At 27.6% G+C, this 20,641-nt stretch overlaps 1 protein-coding gene across 3 annotated transcripts in view; it reads right to left on the bottom strand.

Annotated features, from left to right (window-relative positions):
- Positions 1–1,465: 1,465 nt before the first annotated feature.
- Positions 1,466–20,641, bottom strand: part of LOC100209356 (G-protein-signaling modulator 2) — a 44,294-nt gene continuing 25,118 nt past the window's right edge. For all 3 annotated transcript variants that reach the window (XM_065790166.1, XM_065790167.1, XM_065790165.1), the window contains 9 exons: positions 15,529–15,632; positions 12,527–12,635; positions 7,353–7,432; positions 3,254–3,309; positions 3,106–3,122; positions 2,770–2,820; positions 2,464–2,692; positions 2,179–2,252; positions 1,466–2,072 (listed from right to left, as the gene is read on the bottom strand). In XM_065790166.1, the coding sequence (XP_065646238.1) occupies positions 1,932–2,072; positions 2,179–2,252; positions 2,464–2,692; positions 2,770–2,820; positions 3,106–3,122; positions 3,254–3,309; positions 7,353–7,432; positions 12,527–12,635; positions 15,529–15,632 (861 nt within the window). In that variant the 3' untranslated portion in view covers positions 1,466–1,931. The remainder of the gene's footprint in view (positions 2,073–2,178; positions 2,253–2,463; positions 2,693–2,769; positions 2,821–3,105; positions 3,123–3,253; positions 3,310–7,352; positions 7,433–12,526; positions 12,636–15,528; positions 15,633–20,641) is intronic.

Raw genomic sequence — 20,641 nt, 5'->3', positions numbered from 1 at the left:
AATAACTTCAATTATAGTCAAACTAAAAAAAAATTTAGCTCAATAAAATTTTAAAACTTTCAAATATTCTTTTTGCCAAAAATTAACAATGACAAAAGCTATTTTTTGGATGGTTTTCAGCTGACCATAAACATTTAATGCTTATGGTTGCTGAACAATATTCTACACTTATAACAATTATTGTCCGTTATTGTAATTATAGGGGCACGTTTTAGACCACTTTCCCTTATTCTAAATTACATTTAGAAAACATTTATATAAAAGTATCGAGATCAAAAGAACTTGAATAGATTATCTAATAAAAAATAACTTTTTTAAATTTATTTTTGAGTAAAGGAAAATTCCAACCATAAAAAAAAATCAAAATTTTTTTAAATTTTTTGGTTTCAAATAATAGCTCCGCTATGTAGCATATATATATTCGCTTTATGACGAAATTTAATAAAAATAATGTTGATAAACTAGATTGTTATTGGTCAAATTTGCTTTTCAGCTTTATTGCATATAAAGCCTTTGTAATAATTTTCAAATTTTTATCGTGTTTTTGACCAATTCAATGGACTCGTTTAATGTTAATTCTTTTAGTAAAACCAAGACATTTACCGATTTTATTTTTGCTTTTACTCTAGCTTTCGTTTTCACTTTTTTGACATCATTTTTCAAAATTATTTTTTTACTTTCAATTCCTAAACTATTTTTCATCTTCACTTCCTAAACTATTTTTTCACCTTCAATTCCTTAACTTTTTTCGCGATTGGTCTCACGTACCTTGGTTCTGTGATTTTAATCTCGCTTTTGTTTCTCACTAATATAAAATTGATCTCTTTCAATTTATCCATTTTTTTCAGATTATATATATATATATATATATCCTGTATTGTTTATACTTATAACGAGTTTTAAATATTTAAATAAATAAAATAATAAACAATAAATTGAATTTGTGAACAAGTGCTTTGAGTATAAGCACTGACGTTACAGCAATTCGATTGTGCGGTAATTTTTGATAGTGATTTTTAGATAAGGAATCGAGGGTGATTAGTTACGATGGCGACATTAATTACGATATCATTTGCGATATTAATTACGATTGCGAGTTTTTTACAATTTTAATCTGCTACTGATTTATAAAATTTTTATTGTTACCGTAATCAAATTGATTTTGGTAAGAAATAAATTGCAAAATACAGTGTTTATTTGGTTTGCAATTAACAACAACCAATCAAATATCTTATGTATTGGAATGTATGTATAAACATTGGAATTACATTTCATAAATTCATTTCATAATTTTTTGAAATACGAATGCAATATTACGCTGTATTTAAAATTTAGTTTGAAAATTTATTAATTTATAAGCGAAATAGATTAATACCGCTTTAACGGTTTATCAACCGCTATATACATATTCCCTACCGATATATACATATATTTCCGTACAGAATAAAATGATAAAGACTACTAATTAACACAATTTTCAAATTTTAATTTAAATTTCTATTTTTTGTAGCCAAAAAATAAATTAACCATCTATATAAAAGAAACAATACTAATAACAAAAAGAAAAAGTAAACAAGAAAAAGACGTTCTATATACACCATTTCATAATTTGCAATAAATACAATAAAACTGGAATATAGAAAAATAAAATGATAAAATTAGAAAAAAAACCTCGTGCATTATTTACACTAAAAAAAAATCATTAAACTAATATATATATATATATATTTTTTGAAAGCACCGCCCCCATCAAAAGTTATTTTTACAGAACGATTTTTAAAATTTAAAAACATTAAAAGTAAGAGCCTATTTTTAGAAATATGAAGAACAAAAATTTTGCTAAAAAAATTTTATTTAAAAAAAAACTGTAAAAAATGATTTTACTACTATTTTACTAAGGGTTGAAATTTGCGCGTTGCGAAACCATTCTACTAGGGGTTGAAATTTGCGCGCTGCGATTCCATTCTACCAGATTGTAGTCGAGCAATCAGATTAAAAAAATCTTCATCTGGCACAGTAGGTCCGCGAGGCGTAACGGGAAATTCACAGCGTTGATCGTCGATACGTGCAGCCTTATTTAAAAATTAAAAATTATCAGCTTTACTATCTTTTAGATGTAACTTTAATGTTGAATAAAGATATAAAAATTTAATAATTCAATAAACCGGAACTATTTACCTGACAACGCATTAGCATTTCAAGAAAGTTCTCATCAGGTATTCCATTAAATTTTCCAACAAGTTTTTCTTTAGCTATAACAACAACCACGTATCATATGCTGCCACTTGGCTTATAATTACATACACACCCATATATATATATATATATATATATATAAATATATATATATATATATATATATATATATATATATATATATATATATATATATATATATATATATATATATATATATATATATATATATATATATATATATATAATGGAAAAACCGTAACAAACCGTTTTCTGATAGACCAGGTAAATCCGGAAGTGAATTTCTTTGTAATTCCGTACGATCTCCAAAACTACTCATGCTATCGCTAAGAGCTTTATGAACTAATGGTTTAGTCACAAATTCTGACCTATTTTTAGGAAAATCACAACGTTGATCATCCAGTCTTGAACTTTGTGATTTATACAAAAGATCAAAGAAGTCTTCGCCTGGGCCATCTGCTTTTGACCCATTAAGCTATAACCAAACAGGAAGCATTAAAAAATTTGAAGTTTTGAAAAGCGTTAAAAAGATAAAAACAAATAAATACTCACCTTAGTGACTTTATAATTCTTCAACCGCACGTGTTTTGATTCAGTTGATATCTGGAAATAAAAAAATTTCATAGTTGCGCTTAACTTGGCAGATCTGCTTAAAGCCAACTGCCAGTTGAAAATAAAGTAAAAATTTAAAAAATTAACTTAAAAACTTAACTCTAACTGAAATATATTATTAATACTTTCCGTCAGATCTCTTTCAATAATTAAAAATTCATTAAAAAATAACAATTCAATTATTTTACAAAACAATTTTATTTGAAAATTCTCGTGTTATTCAACGTCATTTGCGTAGTGTGTATTTATGCGTAGTTTCCTAATCACAAAACTTACCTCGCTCTTTTTATCATCTGTAAACATAAAAAATACAAATAAAAATCAGATAAGATGTATTGTATGAAGTATATACATTTTTGTATGATTTAATATCGTACAAAAACCGAAAATAATTAAAAACGAAAAAACAAAAACATAAACCTACTATGATTAAATAATTGTTGTACTTCGTTCGAAGTCAATGGAGTGGAAAGTGGCCGACTAAAAAAAATTGTAATCTATAGTTAAGGATGAAAACAAAATTGAAAAGATCAAAAAACACAAACGCAATATTAACTGTTTGTTGTTGTGTTGTTGCATACATCTTAAGTTGATTTCAACAAAATAAAACAACAACACTAATAAATCAATGATCCTAAAGCAACTTTTTTGTATTATATAACCTATTATCTAACTTAACTAATAAATCATTCGCTCGTGTTATATATTTTATATTATAATTTATTTTTTATACCTATTTTTTATTAAAAAAAGTTTTATATTTTAATAAAAAATAGATATAAAAAACATTATATAAATGCATTATTGAATAAACATTTTAACAAATTTTATTTCAACCATTAAAACATAAAAAACTTTTTATATTTTTATATTTCATATTAATAAATAAAACTAAAAACTAATTAATAACTAAAAAAATACCTAAAACTAAAAGCTAAAAATTAATTATTAATGACATTAAAAAAAAAATTCATATTAATAATGCAAACTAAAAATAAATTGTTAAAGACATTAACCACTCTAATTGGTTTTTAACCTGAAACAATCTAAAAATACAAATATAAATAGTAATTTTTACTATACAAAAGTTAGTTTGTTGTGGTTTGCACTATACAGTGTTCACTAACGTTCTTTTGGTCGTTTTGTCAACAATATTGATTTTTAATGTTACATTTTTCAGTGGTTATAAGCTATTAGTTAAAAAATCGTATTTATTGTCTCATCTGTATAATTTCTCACTATTCTCTGCCTACTGATTGTATGTCTGTATTTTTTTATCTCTGGATGATCATTTTTTAATCTATCTGAGTCTGTTTTGTGTGACAGCTATTGTCTCTACTTATCAGGCAAGATTTATATTTCTTATACTATTGGAGTTACCACATTTTCTATCATATTTTCTACTAACTACTTTTGAACTAACCACAAACCATTTTAACTTAGTTTTGATGTTTATGGGTGGTATTTACTTATTATATTTACCAGACACGTTTCAGCCATAAAAGAAACGGTAAGTTACTCATAATTATTAATTACTATTTTCTATTTGCTTTGTGTTATTTCCACACATTAAAACTGTTTGTTTACATGTGTACACATTTGTCGCTTCTCGTGTAAGTGTACATGATATTTATATGTATTTACATATTTATTTATATTCACACCACGCGCATCCCTCACCACCCTCAGATTGGGATTTTTGGCTTTTGTAGTGTAGTCCTGTTATATTGCAATATTGACTAGCATGAGGTAGAGTGCAGGCGGTGAGATCTGTTGCAAGGACACGCCCCTGACGAGTGGCATTAGTGCAGGTCTTAGGCTCTCCGAAACGTCATTGGTGATCGCAGTGCATTCCTGAGGAGAGGGATCACCATTATCCACTACTTAATTCTGATTGGTTTTCATGGCACCAACATTTTTTTATATTTTAAACCCACTTATTATAGCACTTTGTGAGCTTTATATTATGAATTTGTTACATTAACGACATTTATATACTTTAATGTCACACAGGCGATTATCAGTTTTCACTTTATTATTTAGAGTTCAGACCATAAATAGTACCACATTTATTCGGATCTATATTGACTTGTTTACTCTTAGACCATTGTTTTATCATTTGTTTAGGATGACTAGAGCGTGATTTATTGTTCACCCTATCCCTGAGTCCTAAAATTTTATTCCTCCTACAAAATAGTCTTTACATTCATTTATGATTCTTACCGAATGATGTCATCTACAATCTTTCTACTCACCTGATTTGAAAGTGAACAAAAACATAACAAGACCATACAAGACGACTATACGAAACGGTACATACTAATGCACTACACCATCGCACCTGTAGACATCAACAGTCTCTAAAATCAGTATATCAAATATTTGTTCTTTGTTGCATATGTTCTACACACAGAGTGACTAGAGCATTAGTTGTTTCTCCCTATGCCCTCTTATCGCCTATTCTTCGTTTTTCTACTTCACAAAAGTCTTGCCACACATTTTATATTTTCTTATGATTTTTATATTTTATTCAATGACACCATCTACAATCTGTTTTTATTTTAACATCTCCCAGGTCTACGTAACTGGATAGCTCTATTGGTCACTTTTTGCGATCTTCGTGTTGCATAAACAATTAAATAGTAACTTTTACTATACAAATCGTAATTTATTTTTTAATAATTGCCTAATGGTAGTAGTAATACATAAAACTCTGATTGGTTTCTAATGGTAGTAGTAATACATAAAACTCTGATTGGCCTCTAATGGTAGTAGTAATACATAAAACTCTGATTGGTTTCTAATGGTAGTGGTAATACATAAAACTCTGGTTGGTCTCTAATAGTAGTGGTAACACATGAAACTCTGAGCAGAAATATTATAAATATTAGCAATTTTGCTATTTCCCGGTATTGCAGGTAACAGTAACATATATACTATATAGCTCTAGTGAACACTCTTTGTTAGGTTCCTTTTATCACTACCTATTAAAAGATAGTGATATAATTTAAAATGTAAGCAATATAAAAAGTAAAAACTTGTCACACACTATACTCACATTTAGATGGTACGCAATTTGTGTGGTAATTTAAGTGGTTGATAATTTGGTGACTTTATTGAAACCTAACTTGTGATTGAAGTGGTACATATTGCGTAGCACTTAAATTACCACACTATAGAATATTGCTTTTAAAATTGTTTCTCTAGATAACAAAACTCTAGTTTCTCTAGATAACAAAAGCCTGAAACATATGGTAACCAAATCAATTACAATAATCACCCATTATATGAGACCGTTTTAGGAATTCCATCACTTTACCTCTACTGAAACTATATACTAATGAGCTTGACTATTAAATTTCAAACAGAAAACATGCTTGTTCATAGCGACTTTTTGCAGTACTAACCAACATTTTAAGTTTTCTGAAAAAAATTTAGAAAACTTCCAGGAACTTCTAAATGCATATTAATGTCTCCCCAACTTCTACTCATTAAAAAAATATATTTATTGAAAGCTCGATGGAAAAATCAACCTTTTCTGGTATAAAATTATTTTAGAATAATTTAGAATCACTGCTTGTTATTTTTTATTGAATGAAAAATTATTTTATTTTAAAGCTACTGAAACAATACTGCTGAAAGCTATTGAAACAATAATATTGTTTTAGTGACCAATACACATTTTAAATGACAAAAAATGAAACAAAAAATGGCATTTTTAATGGACGTAATTAAGAAAAGCAAAAAAAAGTTACTCATTTACTTAGTATTCATAGAAAATAAAAAATAATTACAGAGAATTTGCAGAAAAAAATAATTACAGAGAGTTTGCAGAAAAAAAATAATTGCAGAGAATTTGCAGAAAAAAATTTGCAAATTAATTGTTATATTTTGCAAATAAGTAAACTATTGCTTTAAATAAAAAAGTTGCTTAAATACAAAAAGCGCCTTATAAATATAAAATTGCCAATAATTTTGTAATTAGGATATAGTTATAAGAGGATAAATTTAATTGTACACAAGACAACTTATTTGTAATATTTATTCAGATATTTTATAAATAAATGTGCAATTTAGAAATAAATTTTAAACAAACAAAACAAATAATTTGATCTAAAATGTAATATTAAACAATTTGATTTTGTTAAACAATATGATTTAGGTAAGTCATGTAATTAAAGACAGGGTACAAAATGATTTGGTTAAACATTATGATTTAGGTAAGTCATGGAATTATGCTATTGTTAAATTATTCTGGCAAAAAATTTAATTAATGGAGATAATAACATATGCAACTAACACTGGTTATTGCTTTTAGCTGCAAATATTTGAAGCACGAAAAAAAAAAAAAAAGTTTCTTGAGCTGTGTAAATATGTATAACAGTGCATAACAATATGCATAACAGTGTTACAAAACTGTCACAAAATTATTATTTTTCATAAAATTAATATAAAATGTATATATAGCAAAAAAAATACATATTTTATAGTTTATATTGAAAAATAAATAAGTAAAATGAAACCTTCTGCTGCTTTTGCCAAGTAAAGTTTTCAGGTCAACAATATTCATTTCAGCTGTAAGTTCACCAGTACGATCTCCAACCTTAACATGTTTTTAATTATTTAAAAAAAAGAAGTGACAGGGAAGGGAAAATTTATCTAAGTTTTTAAAAAAAATATAAATATATAATTAAAATAAAATTGTTAATTTGACATGGATACTTAATGACAAATTATAATTTATTTTATAGACTTAAAAATTGTAGAAATAGATTAAGATTTTGATTTATACTATACATGTAAAAATTGGTTATATATTATTTAAAATAATAAAAAACTGTAGATGTAACAACATTGCTAAATTATAATACAACTTTTATATTACAACATTAAAGCTTAATATTATTAAAATAAAGCAAATACTAGTCCACCTACAAAGAAACCTAAACTAAAAATAACAATCATTTTGAAGTTTTTTCACCTTTCTTTTTTTAAAGTATTTTACAGCCATTTTGAATTTATTTTTATTTTTGATTTAAAATTTTGATGTTAAAATTAATTTCGGTAAAATTTTTGCTTTTGTTTTTTTGGTCTGGTAAGATTCCTTAGTCTTAAGAATTCAAAGAAAAAAAAAAATCCCTTTCATCAGTCAATCAAATAATTTGTTTCTTTCATCAGTAGATCTTCACTTTAACTGACTTTGCACTATTATTGTCACCAACCTTTTTAAGGATAATTGGAGCTCATGCCATGTTTACATTGACTAAGGTTTTGATTGGGACAGACAATATCTATGTATGAAGAACATTTATTTTGTTAAAATAAAAATATAACTATTATAAATAAATATTCTTTTTATTCATATTACTATATTTAAATATGACAATAGTTGGAGCAATTTTTACAATGCACTGTTTTGCAGGATTTCAGTTACTACTACTAAAAGCGTTCACAATCTTTTCCTATCTCCTTTCCATCTATCTACCTGTCTATCCTATCTACATCCTCTTTTCTCATATCTCCTACCTTATCCACAAATTATCAGTTTTTATTTCAGGAATTTCCTTCTTCTATTTAAATTAACTTTCATCACAGCACTACAACTTTACCTTTCCCAAACCCCTAAATTTTATTTGCATTATCAAACTATACTACAATTAATATTAAATAATTATTGTAAAACAAATTACTGATCATGTGGAAACCAACCTCGTACATACCCCTTTATCAAATTTTCAAAAAAATAAACTGTCTATAATATAACATTATCTATTAATTAAACATTTAAAAAACTGTTGTCATACTGGAAATATTAAAACAGTTTTTACTATTTATCTATTGTTTCAATAATTATTAAGTTGCCAAGTAAGTTGCTAAGTAAGTTGCTAAGTTAGTTGCTAAGTAAGTAAAGTGTAAAGTTAAAACTTTTAAAATTTTGCTGTACTAAATTTGCTAAAATTTTATTTTACTTTTTCTCACAGAAACTTCCATAAAACAGTTTGCACATAAAAAAGAAACTTAATAATAAACAATAGAAACAACAAGCCTAATAATTAATAATAAACAGGGATAAAATTAATAACAACTTGTGCAAAACAAGCAACAAAACAAGTAGCTATGAAAAAAAGAGCCATAGAAAAAATTAAAGTCTAAATTGGACTATACCAAGACTTAAAAAGTTTTACGTTGTATAAGTCAGGAAAACATGAAAATGGGAGTAAGTTCCAAAGAGTAAGTAACCAGAGTTGATATTTGACTGGGGCCAAGGCTGGGTTTGATAAAGTATAGCCGGGGTGGGGCTGGGTTTGTGACTGGGGCTGCATAAACATTTATACATCCTAAAGTATATTTTTTTTTAATTCAAAATTCATGTTAAATTTTTTATATATATGCATATATAAAAATCATTATGATTCATACTATATGTAAGGCACTCTCTTTAAGTTTTCTTACTTCTATCGCTACTGTTTTTTACTGAAGCTGCTAACTCTCTACATGCTAATACTTAAATTACTTTATTCTTTTCTAACAAACATTGTTCCATACAACGCTTTTTCTAATCTGTTTAAGATTATGCGTCCTTTTCTTGTCTTGCTAGAGTCACACCCCACATCCATCTGATCATCTTCTCTTTTGGCAAATACTACACAATATAAATACTCAAGTCTATATAACAATGAAATGGTATTGCATGTCCGCATCTAAGTAAATAGCAAACATATATTTTTACATCCATAGTATGTATGCATAAAGCGCATCTTGGAAGCTATTATTCCTTCTGGAATAAAAGTTTGGAAGCTTTTATTTCTTCTCTTCAATTTTAAGTCAAGCCACATTCTACTCCACATTTTTCACGATCTTGAGCAGTCGATATATTAAAAAGACTTTTGGACACGACAGTAGTATAAAGTTAACTTGTCACCAAATAGAGCTACTTTAGATGCTCTAAAGAAAGTTCATTAATGTAGATTAAAAAAAAAAAAAACAGAATAAAAGATAGAACCTTGAGATACCTCAGAAGTTACTGGAAATGAAGATAAGTGTTGGTCTTCAAAGATGACTTCAATACTGGCGTTAGAAAGAAATGGTTTAATAATCACAAAAACTTTCCCAGAAACTTTTCCCAGATATGAAGTAAGCTTATGCAGAAGACCAGTGTGGCAAACAATCAAAAACTTTTTATATGTTAAGAGCTTGCCCTTGTTTTGCCGTCTCCATCTAATGCACAATAGAATCTTTTAGTTATAGTAGTTAGCAAGTCAGCAATAGACCAAAAATATTTAAACCCGCATAAATTGTTAGAGAGATATTAGACTTAAGAAAATTGCTGATTATTTGACCTTGCCAATTATAAAGATCAGACATTAGTGAGAAGGCTTAGTGATCTTTTAAGAGTAAATAGTCTAGAATGAATTAAAGAGCATTCTGGAGATACTTTTGAGAGACAGGAAGGTTATCAGGACCACAAGCCGTAAAAGAGTTGAATTCAGCAACAGAAGCCAGAGTGATTTAAGATTTGGAGATTTTTGGACAGATTTAGATGTCTAACAATGGGTTAACTTCCTTAACTGGAATGGCAGGAAAGATTTAAAAACGATTTCTCAAAAAATAGGTGAATTGATGTATAAGTATATGCCAATGCCAAGCATGTAATTATAGGAGTATTTGTGATTTAAAGATTAGTAGCAATCAATACTAAGATCCGAAGAAGAAACATCCAATTTCAAATTAGTCTTACAAATAGCAAATTTTCAAGCTTTTATTGTTTATAGAGAATTTTTTTTTTTTGTTATTCACCTGCTCAAGACCGAGAAGGCCACTACAGATGAGGAGGCTACTTAATAGTGGTTATAGCCCTCTCTCAACTCTCTAACTCTGAAACACGAACATTGACCAACAAGGCTGCTATGTGGAGAAACAAGTTAAGCGTGGTACTACCAGGGGGTTGGTGGGGATTGAACTAAGAATGTCTTGCTTATGAAGCGAGCGCTTTACCACAACACCACTACTGCACTTTAGAAGAGGTAGAACTCAACTGATTGAAAGTTACATGGAAGACTAGGAATATTCGTAAAAGAATAATGAATGGTTAGGTGGTAGCACTGTAGCAACATCGTACTGTTAATACTGATGATTAACAGTTGATGGAATCAACCTCTTTGAGGGCTATCGATGTTCTAGAAACCTTACTATCAGTTGGCCTCACAACCATTAAATGAGTTTTAGAACTGTACCCTCATTAGTCTCCTAATGTGTGTTGACAGTATCTTCTTTTTGCTAGTGAAGACTTCAATAACTATATGCTTGGCTTGGCAATTACACTTGTAAGAATTAACCCATTTCTTGGGAAACTAGATTTGAATCTACAGACTTTTTTTTTGCGTGCTTTCTGAGAGCATGGGGCTCTCAGTGGTTGGTGAATGTTAACTCAGATAAACTCAATTTTTTCAGCTAATCGTTTTTGCAATAATGTAGATTTTCCTATATTTATGAACAGTAATGTACTCGATGAGTCATCTACCCTTCATCTTTTAGGATTTACTCTTACTTCTGATTTTTATTGGAAACCATATATCAAATCCATAGCAAAATTAGCATTACCATAAAGAGATTTATTGTGTTTGCCACTTTCTTACTCTGAATTCTATTCTTAAATCTCCAATCCATCTTTGTATGGAATACTGATGCCATATCTGAAGCGGACCTTTGAATAATACCCTTTTCCTTTAATATAAGGTGCAAAAATGAATTGTAAACATAGTTAAACCTGGTTCTGCAGCCAACCTCCAAACATTATTACATTGTTATAATGTTGCTTCTCTTTCTCTTTTCTATAAATACTATAAAAAGTGCTGCTCTAAAGAGCTAGTGTCTATTTGTGCAATTTACTATTATTGATTCCATGTTACTCGTCATTATATTAAATCATAAAAATTTTGTCAATTATCATTCAATTAAGTCTCATCCTTTTACTGTAACTGCTCCTAAGTGCTCTATAAATTCTTTTTCGTTTAGTTTTTTCTTAAAACATTAATTCTAATAGTGTGTGTGTGTGTGTGTGTGTATATGTATATATATATATATATATATATATATATATATATATATATATATATATATATATATATATATATATATATATATATATATATATATATATATATATTAAAGAAACATGCTGTTGATCATAAAAGTTAGATAAACACTTATCTAACTTTTATGATCAACAGCATGTTTTTCCATCAGTATGTTCATCAGGAAGAATGTCTAAACATAAAAAAGTTCAAATTATAGAAAAATTATTTCACAGGAAGTTGGGAATTGTTATAATTAATTATTACATAATTAATTATAACAAGTTGGAAATTGTTATAATTAATTATTACATAATTAATTATAACAGTTCCCAACTTCCTGTGAAATAATTTTTCTATAATTTGAACTTTTTTATGTTTAGACATTGTTCTTGATGAACCTACTGATGGAGAAACATCGAAGATAAAAGTTGATAAGTGTTTTTACTAATTTATATATATATTTATACATACTACATTAAAAATATTTTAATTCCTATAAACATAATGCATTATTATTGAAGTTTTACCTGAATTCATATCAATATATATTCATTAAGAAGATTTAAGTATAAAAAGTATAACATTTACAATCAAACAAATATCACAAAATAAATATTAACCTCTTTAGAGACTTCTAAGTGTTTTTTGGCAAATGACAAAGCAACTTTATGATTTTCCATACATGTATGTGCATTTCCAAGACTCCAATATGCTCGTCCCTCACCAACTCTTATTTTAAAAGTAATAAAATATATGATTTATAAGATATAAAACTGTTATTAAAAAATCTTCAAGATTTTGTGGTCCCAAGATTCCATCTAAAATTTTTGTTAATAAACAATTAAATTTAAATACTGATTTATTATCAAAAGATTTCAAATTACAGAAAATTCCATGACTTGATCAGCTGAAAACAAAAATAAAAATAATAGAAAATGTTAAAATAAACAAACCCACTGCAAAAGTAAAGTAAATTAATTATACGCACAGGTAAACTCTTAAAAATTATCAAGTTTTAAAACACATAGATCAACCAGGTCATACTCTAAAAATCTGGAAAATCGTTTAGATAAAATATTTGGAAAAAATCTGGAATATATTTTTCCTTGATTTCCTCTTAATTTTGATTTTAGCTGAGGTGTGTTTAATTTGTTTTTTGTTTTTTTTTAATTTTTGTATGAGTAATGAGTGAAATAGCCTAAAAAACAAATGCATTACAAAAATACATACCTAAACTTGTATGTATGAAAAACATTTTGGATATCTGGAAAAATGAAAAGTTGAGAAAAATACCAGGAATTCCCAAATTATCAGAAAAAAGAAAATCCCTGAAAACAACTAGTTTCACACTAAGTATTTAAACAAAAACTCAACTTTCAGTAAAGTAAAGATTTTTTACAGATTTTTTATTTTTTTAAGCTTTCTTCATTTCATACAGCCCAACTAAATTGAGAAAGCATAAATTTAATTACACAAACTATTTCTAATTCAAAATAAAAATACCTCTATGAACTCACTTTATCTGCCTAAATGTGTGGGCAATAAGTTAATAAAATATTTAGTTTCACTATCTTACACTAAGTTTATCTAATTTTTTCAATTTCATCTAATTAAATTTTAGTGTTTAAAAGTTATGACCACATATAATGTTACACGCAGATTGTGAAATTAAGCAGTTCATAAAATGTGCAATACTTTACTCATTTTGTGAATCGAATTATAACATTGCACAATTCACGAAATGTTTAATTGTTTGCACATTACACAAAAAAATTTTTTTCAATTTTATTTTAATTCACTACCAAGAAGTGCGGAGAAAAAACTAGATGAACTTAAGTTTTTAGAGCATGCAGGGAGAGATAGAGTGAAAGAATGAGACTTTGCTAAATGACGAGTCAAACAAGAATGAGTTTTAGTTGATTGAACGAGAGATAATGAAAAAGAAGCAACTTTTCAATGATGGGATAGAGGCTCAAGCTTAGCAGGATATAGAGCAGGTCTAACTAAGTTTACAATGCTTTTTTGGACCTTGTCAAGAAGAGAAAAAGCATTTAGGAACCAGCCCAAATATGACAACAGTATTCCATATACCAATAAGAGATTTGAAGAGGTAGAGAAAGGAATCAGAAAAGAGAAAATGGTGAGAACAGTTGGGAAAAGCAACCTTAGCCAATGCTAATTTAGCAATCGATTGTGTATATGGTTTCCGTAAAAGGTCAGTAGTGAATGATAATACAAGAAGCCATAAAGAAGGTGCGAGGGTTGCCATTCATTAATATCTACAGTATTGCAATAGTTGTTTGCAGTAAATAACTGAGTTTAATTGGAGTTGAAATTTGCAAGCTACTGTGATTCTCAACCTGTTGCAGAACTGAGATCAGATTCAAGATTGGGTGCCTATTCTAAGTGATCGAAAAGAGAAAACTTTTTTTCAAGACAGGAGTAAAAAGTTGAGTCATCAGCAAAAAGAGCTACTTTAGATGTAAGGTTATCAGAAAAATCATTAGCGTAGATAATAAACAAACAGGACCAAGAATAGAACCTTGAGGTAAAACTATTTGCAAAATAATGTAAAACAATTTAATATTTTTTAATAAATTTTACAAAAATTTTAACAATAGGGGTAGGGTCATTCTTTCACATTTTTGTTTAAAAAAGCTAAGTTGCCACATTTGAATCTTTTTAAATTGCCACAAGAGCATCTTACTTCTCTTTGTTATAAATAATTTAAAAAAATTAGTTAAACACTAAAATTTTGCTAAATTTCAGTTGTTTCATTAGATATAATATTTAAAAAAACCTTTGTGCAATAATCTATGAAGTTAACATTCACATTTCCATAAACTACAGTCTAAGAATGTTTCTATATACAATTATCACATTAGCATAGTTTATATAGTGACATTTTTCTTATATAATGCCAAAAATGATTTTTATGTATCATTTTTACCTGTTACATATCTTTTGCAACAAATTTACGTTATTTAAACTAGTGTATTTCCTGAACAAATCATACTTTTGAATTAATTTTTTTTTTAATCAACTGGAAATTTATTTGGTTTTCAATAACAACTAATTTAAATTTATTTTGGTAACATTGATTTTTGAGCAATGTCCACTGTTTGACCCACAGTGCCCTTTTGGTGAGTAAAGTAACATAAATATATATATATATGTATATATGTAAATATATATATATATTTATATATATATATATATATATATATATATATATATATATATATATATATATATATATATATATATATATATATATATATATATATATATATATATATATATATATATATAAATATTCATCCATATATATATATGCATATATATAAATATAAAGATATATATATATAAATATATAGATATATATATAAATATATATATACATATATATATATATATATGTATATATATATATATTTATATAAATATATATATATACATCCATACATATAAATGCATATATATATGTATATATTTAAATATATAGATATATATATATAAATATAAATATATAAACATTTATATATATATATATATATATATATATATATATATATATATATATATATATATATATATATAGCATAATATAAAATTAAAATACCTATCATTTAATTCTTGTGCAAATTGCAAATGCAAAAGATGGTATTCAATTGCTGATTCATATTTTTTTAGTAGTGTGTATGTATTTCCTAAACTGTAACAAGCCTAAAAATATACAAATAATATAAAAGAATAAATATATATGCTTTTAAACTAATACATACTTTTATATATATACACATAAATACTTATATATACACATAAATCTATATAATTTTATATACACACACACACACACACACACACACACACACACACACACACACACACACACACACACACACACACACACACAAATATATATATATATATATATATAGATCTATAGTTTATTGTCTTTGGGAAGAGCGAAAGGAAAAAAGTGATTCTTACGCCAACACATACGTCACTTTTAATTACTTTTGACTTTGTCCAACATTTGTGTGTTGTCAGAAAGTTAAAACCATTAATTTAATTACAAATTAATTGTTTTTTAAAAAAACCACAAAAACGCAAATTTAATTGACCAGAATGTTTTGAAAAACATTATGAATGTTTTTAACTATATAAACAATGTTTTTATTTTTATTTTTTTTAATAAACGTTTTAATTTTCAATTTTTTTAATAAAATGTTTTTATTTTTATTTTTTTTTTACTGTAAATCATGCGCGAAGCGTTGCTACATCGACTATCTTATAGCCTGACTCGCTAGGGAGTGCTGCTACATCGACTGACTAATAGCCTGACTCGCAACAGAGTGCTGCTACATCTACTATCTTTAAGCCTGACCTGCAAGGAAGTGCTGCTACATCGACTGAGGGTTTAGATGGGGCAGGCAGTTTATCAATTAATAAAAAAAAAAAATTCCGGTCTTGCATTTTAATTTTTACTTTTTGTCAACAAAATATATAAAAAACTTTCAGACAACATATAAGAGTATATATACAGTATCGGACAAAAACGAGTGCAACCAAATAATGGTAATTTAGTTTCTTTATATAAAAGTGATGCATTTTTTCAATTTAGAGAAATAACTATGTAACCGTTTAGAGACAAAGTTCTTCAAGTTTTATTCATCACAAAGTTCATTATTTGTACACAAAAATTAATAAATTAATCAAAAGTATTAAAAAAAGTTGATTTCCTTCTGGACAAAACAAATGCAACTTGACAAAATGTTGACCAAGATGTATTTCGCTATCAATATTTCGATGCGAATCCTTTGTTGTCAATCACAGCCTTGCATCTTTGAGGCATAGATTCAATCAGGTGATCAATGAAACTTTTGTGGAATCGCTGCCCAGGCTTTTTGGATTTGTTCAAACAGCTGATCCTTATTACGAACACCTTCACGATTAATTCTGCGGTTGATGATCTCCCACAGGTTCTCGATAGGGTTGAGATCTGGAGATTGAGGCGGCCAATCCATCACCGATAGGTGGTTGTCTTGAAACCACTGCTTGACTACTTTTGCAGTGTGTTTCGGATCGTCGTCTTGCTGAAAAACCCATTTTATTGGTATATTCCATTCAGTATGAGGTAACATAACCTCTTTCAGGATATTTTTATACATGAAATGGTCCATTATTCCATCGTTTCGATGTATTGGACCTAGACCGTTAGCAGAAAAACACCCCCAGACCTTTACGTTGCCTCCACCATGCTTCACGGTCTTATGGCAGTAACATAAATCAAGGCATTTTCCAGCCGGTCGACGTACATGGCAAATGCCATCGCTCCCAATGATGTTGAACTTCGATTCATCACTGAACAGGACAGTTCGCCATTTCTGCAAATTCCAGTCAATATGAGATGTAGCAAAGAGGAGTCTTTTCTTCTGGTTTTTTAGTGAAATCAGCGGTTTCTTTGCAGGGCGTCGAGAAAACATTCCAGCTTCAACAGCACGTCGCCTGATTGTTCGGTCCAATACAGGCTGCTCTAATTGCTTTTGTATCTCGACTGATGATATCCAGGGATCCTTCTTGACGGATCTGACGATCATAGAATCCTCTCTAGAAGTGGTGGAACGCGGTCTTCAACCTTTGTTATTTGCTGCCAACTTCCCTGTAGAACGATATTTGGAACATATTCTTGATACGGTCCATTTTTTCAAGCGATATTTATCACAAATACTTTTTTGTGACATTCCACTTACGTAATCGTCAATAATTTTCTTTCTTCTTTCCAATCCAAGACTGTCGGGAGCCATTTTTGCACTTGAAGTCATAAAAATAATAAAAATAAATAATCACCCTTCTCAAGGCTTACCGTGTTACATTTTCTTTGTTATGATACAATAATGCTCTGTGGAACACAACGTCTTGGTTGGATGTGGACTGTATTGATGTAATGAAACACTTGTTGTATTTCACTTCTTGTATTGATGTTCTTCGATAAAACACTTTGATAAAACTCACTTCGATAAACTGTCTTGATAATACTGACTGATTGACTTCCATATACTGACTGAATTACATGTCGATTTACATGTCTCTTATATAGTAAAATGAACCTGTGTAAATCTGTTCCAGAAGATTCTAGATGCTTCTTTTCGATGCTTTTGAATGTTTCTGGATACTCCTGGATGCTACTGGATGCTTCCAGATGCTTCTTATGGAAACTTCTAAAAGCTTCTGCATGCTTCTGGAAACTTCTGGATACTTCCTTTAATTATTAAAAAACTTCCGTGACCTTGACACGGACCAGACTTAAGAAAATGAAAGAAACCAAAAAAGTTGCACTTGTTTTGTCCGCTGCAAAATGGCACTTGTCAACGAAATTCTGCCTGTGTGCTGTCAATTGTCAGCTGATTGCTCATGTCATGGCATGCTATGACTCCAGACTCCTGAACTGTTTGCTGTGGTAGTATAGTTTGTTTCGTTTTCAAGACGTAAAATTAGAAACACTTTTTAGCATTGTTCGATGTTGGTTGCAAATGTTTTGTCCAATGCTGTGTATATATATATATATATATATATATATATATATATATATATATATATACACATATATATAAATAATGCTTAGAGTTAAAAACGTTTTTCGAATTATTCGAGACTTTTTTCCGTACTATTCAATACCTAACAAAAAAAATATTACAAAAAGAATAATTGGCACTACTAAGATATCTTTACTTTATATTTACATAATCTTTACTTTTTATTTAAGAAATACCTTATATTACCTTTAGCTTATGTTTACCTTACCTTTCAAATCAATAGAAATGAGCTCTACAACAGCTTTAACCAAAATTAAAACCTTTGAAACAATCTAACTATTTCTTCAATTTTTTTAGACTTTATAAAGATTATTTTTTGACTATTTAAAAATGCTAACAGTCAAGGACTAAGAAAATATAAAAACTTGAACATTATCTAAACAAAAAAGAAATAACCTTAATATTTCTACTCAACATGAACTCTAACCTTAATGACAGCAGTTTTCAACCTTACCTCAAACCAGAAAGATTACACCCAAACTAAACCCATGTTTATTCCAACAATAAACTCAAAAAAATCTTTAACATCTTTAAAAAGACATGATTCATTTTGTAAACAAAAACTAAACAAAAAAGCGCCAGAACTTTAGTAAATGTATGTAGTTTTAATTTCAATTACAGAAATTTAAAATAAAAATTTGCTTTAACTAAGCATCGTTATTCAAAACTTTAAATGTAAAACTGTAACTAGAGATGTGACGCGTTTTTTTGGTTCTTGTTTTTTTGGTTTTTTTGGAAAAAAAACGCAGGGGTCCGTTTTTTTGGTTTTTTTGGGAAATATTTAAAAATTCATCATTTAAGCTACTAAATTTAACTTTAATGGCAATATTATTAAACACATTTTAATTTCAGATTTATATAGGAAAACAAAGGTTGAATTTGACTAAAATTCTTTTTCTTTTGGTATGTTTAAAGGTTTTATTGTTAATGTTTAGGTTAACACGGTTATAGCAGTCCTGTATAAAAAATTATTAGTTAACTTTATTTTCCTCTATTTAATTTTTATTGACTTTATTGTTATATATTGACACAATAAACACTTTTTATCTAAATTTATTATACTTAAATACATTTACTTTATTTTATTTAATATTTGATATATATATATATATATATATATATATATATATATATATATATATATATATATATATATATATGTATATATATATATATATATATATTATTATTATTATTATTATTATTATTATTATTAATTTACTGTACTGATAAGGTTTTGAGTTGCAAATAAAAAGTTATAAGCAGTTTTAAAAGCTCTTTTTAATAATCAATCATGTTCTCTATTTAATTATATTTAAATTTTAGATATTTTGCATAACATAGTAAATTTTAGTTTTAAAAATGAGTAAAGCAGGCCATACAAGAGGGAGAAATAAAACCATAGTTGCCAATTTATTTATATCCATGAAACAAATTAGCAAAATGGAAAGAGTTAAATGTTCCTTTTGCTTTGACATTATGTCTAAAAACGGAACTCAAATGACTAAGCATATTGAAAAATGTTGAAAATGTCCTAAAGAAATAAAAAGTCTGTATGCAAATAAATTAATTCATAGTCAAAAACAGCAAGACTCTTCTGGAGATGCTGAACCAAAAGCAAAAAATCCACGATCTGATTCTTTTGGAACATCCTCTTCTGAATCAATTTGTAGAAGTAAAACACCAAGTTCCGTGTTTGACAGCATGACAAAAACTGAAAAGGTGTGTTTTGTATTTTTAAATTTTAAGATTTAATTGAAGAATTAACTGATATGGCAACTAGCTTATTAAAAGTTCATGATGCATAGATTTAAGATTTGTTTCATGATGATGTACCAATATGACATTATCTTTTGCAGGAACTGATTGATACACACCTAGCCAGAGCAATATATGCTAGTGGATACTATTAAAATACGCATATTATTTTATAAATAATTTTGATATTAAATTTATAACAAACAACACGGAAAACCATTTCAGTAAGCAGAAATAATATATCAGTAAATAGGTCTATAATACTTATATAGTACAGTATATATAATATATCCTAAACTGTATTGTTGGAACATTAAGCCATTCTGGTGAATATATGGCAAATGAAATAAAGAAAGTTTTAGAAGAAATTAATCCTGA

This window comes from Hydra vulgaris, chromosome 02 (assembly GCF_038396675.1).
Source record: "Hydra vulgaris chromosome 02, alternate assembly HydraT2T_AEP".
Taxonomy (NCBI): Eukaryota; Metazoa; Cnidaria; class Hydrozoa; order Anthoathecata; family Hydridae; genus Hydra; species Hydra vulgaris.
Note: the sequence above shows the minus strand (reverse complement) of the source record. Positions and strands in the feature narration are given on the sequence as shown.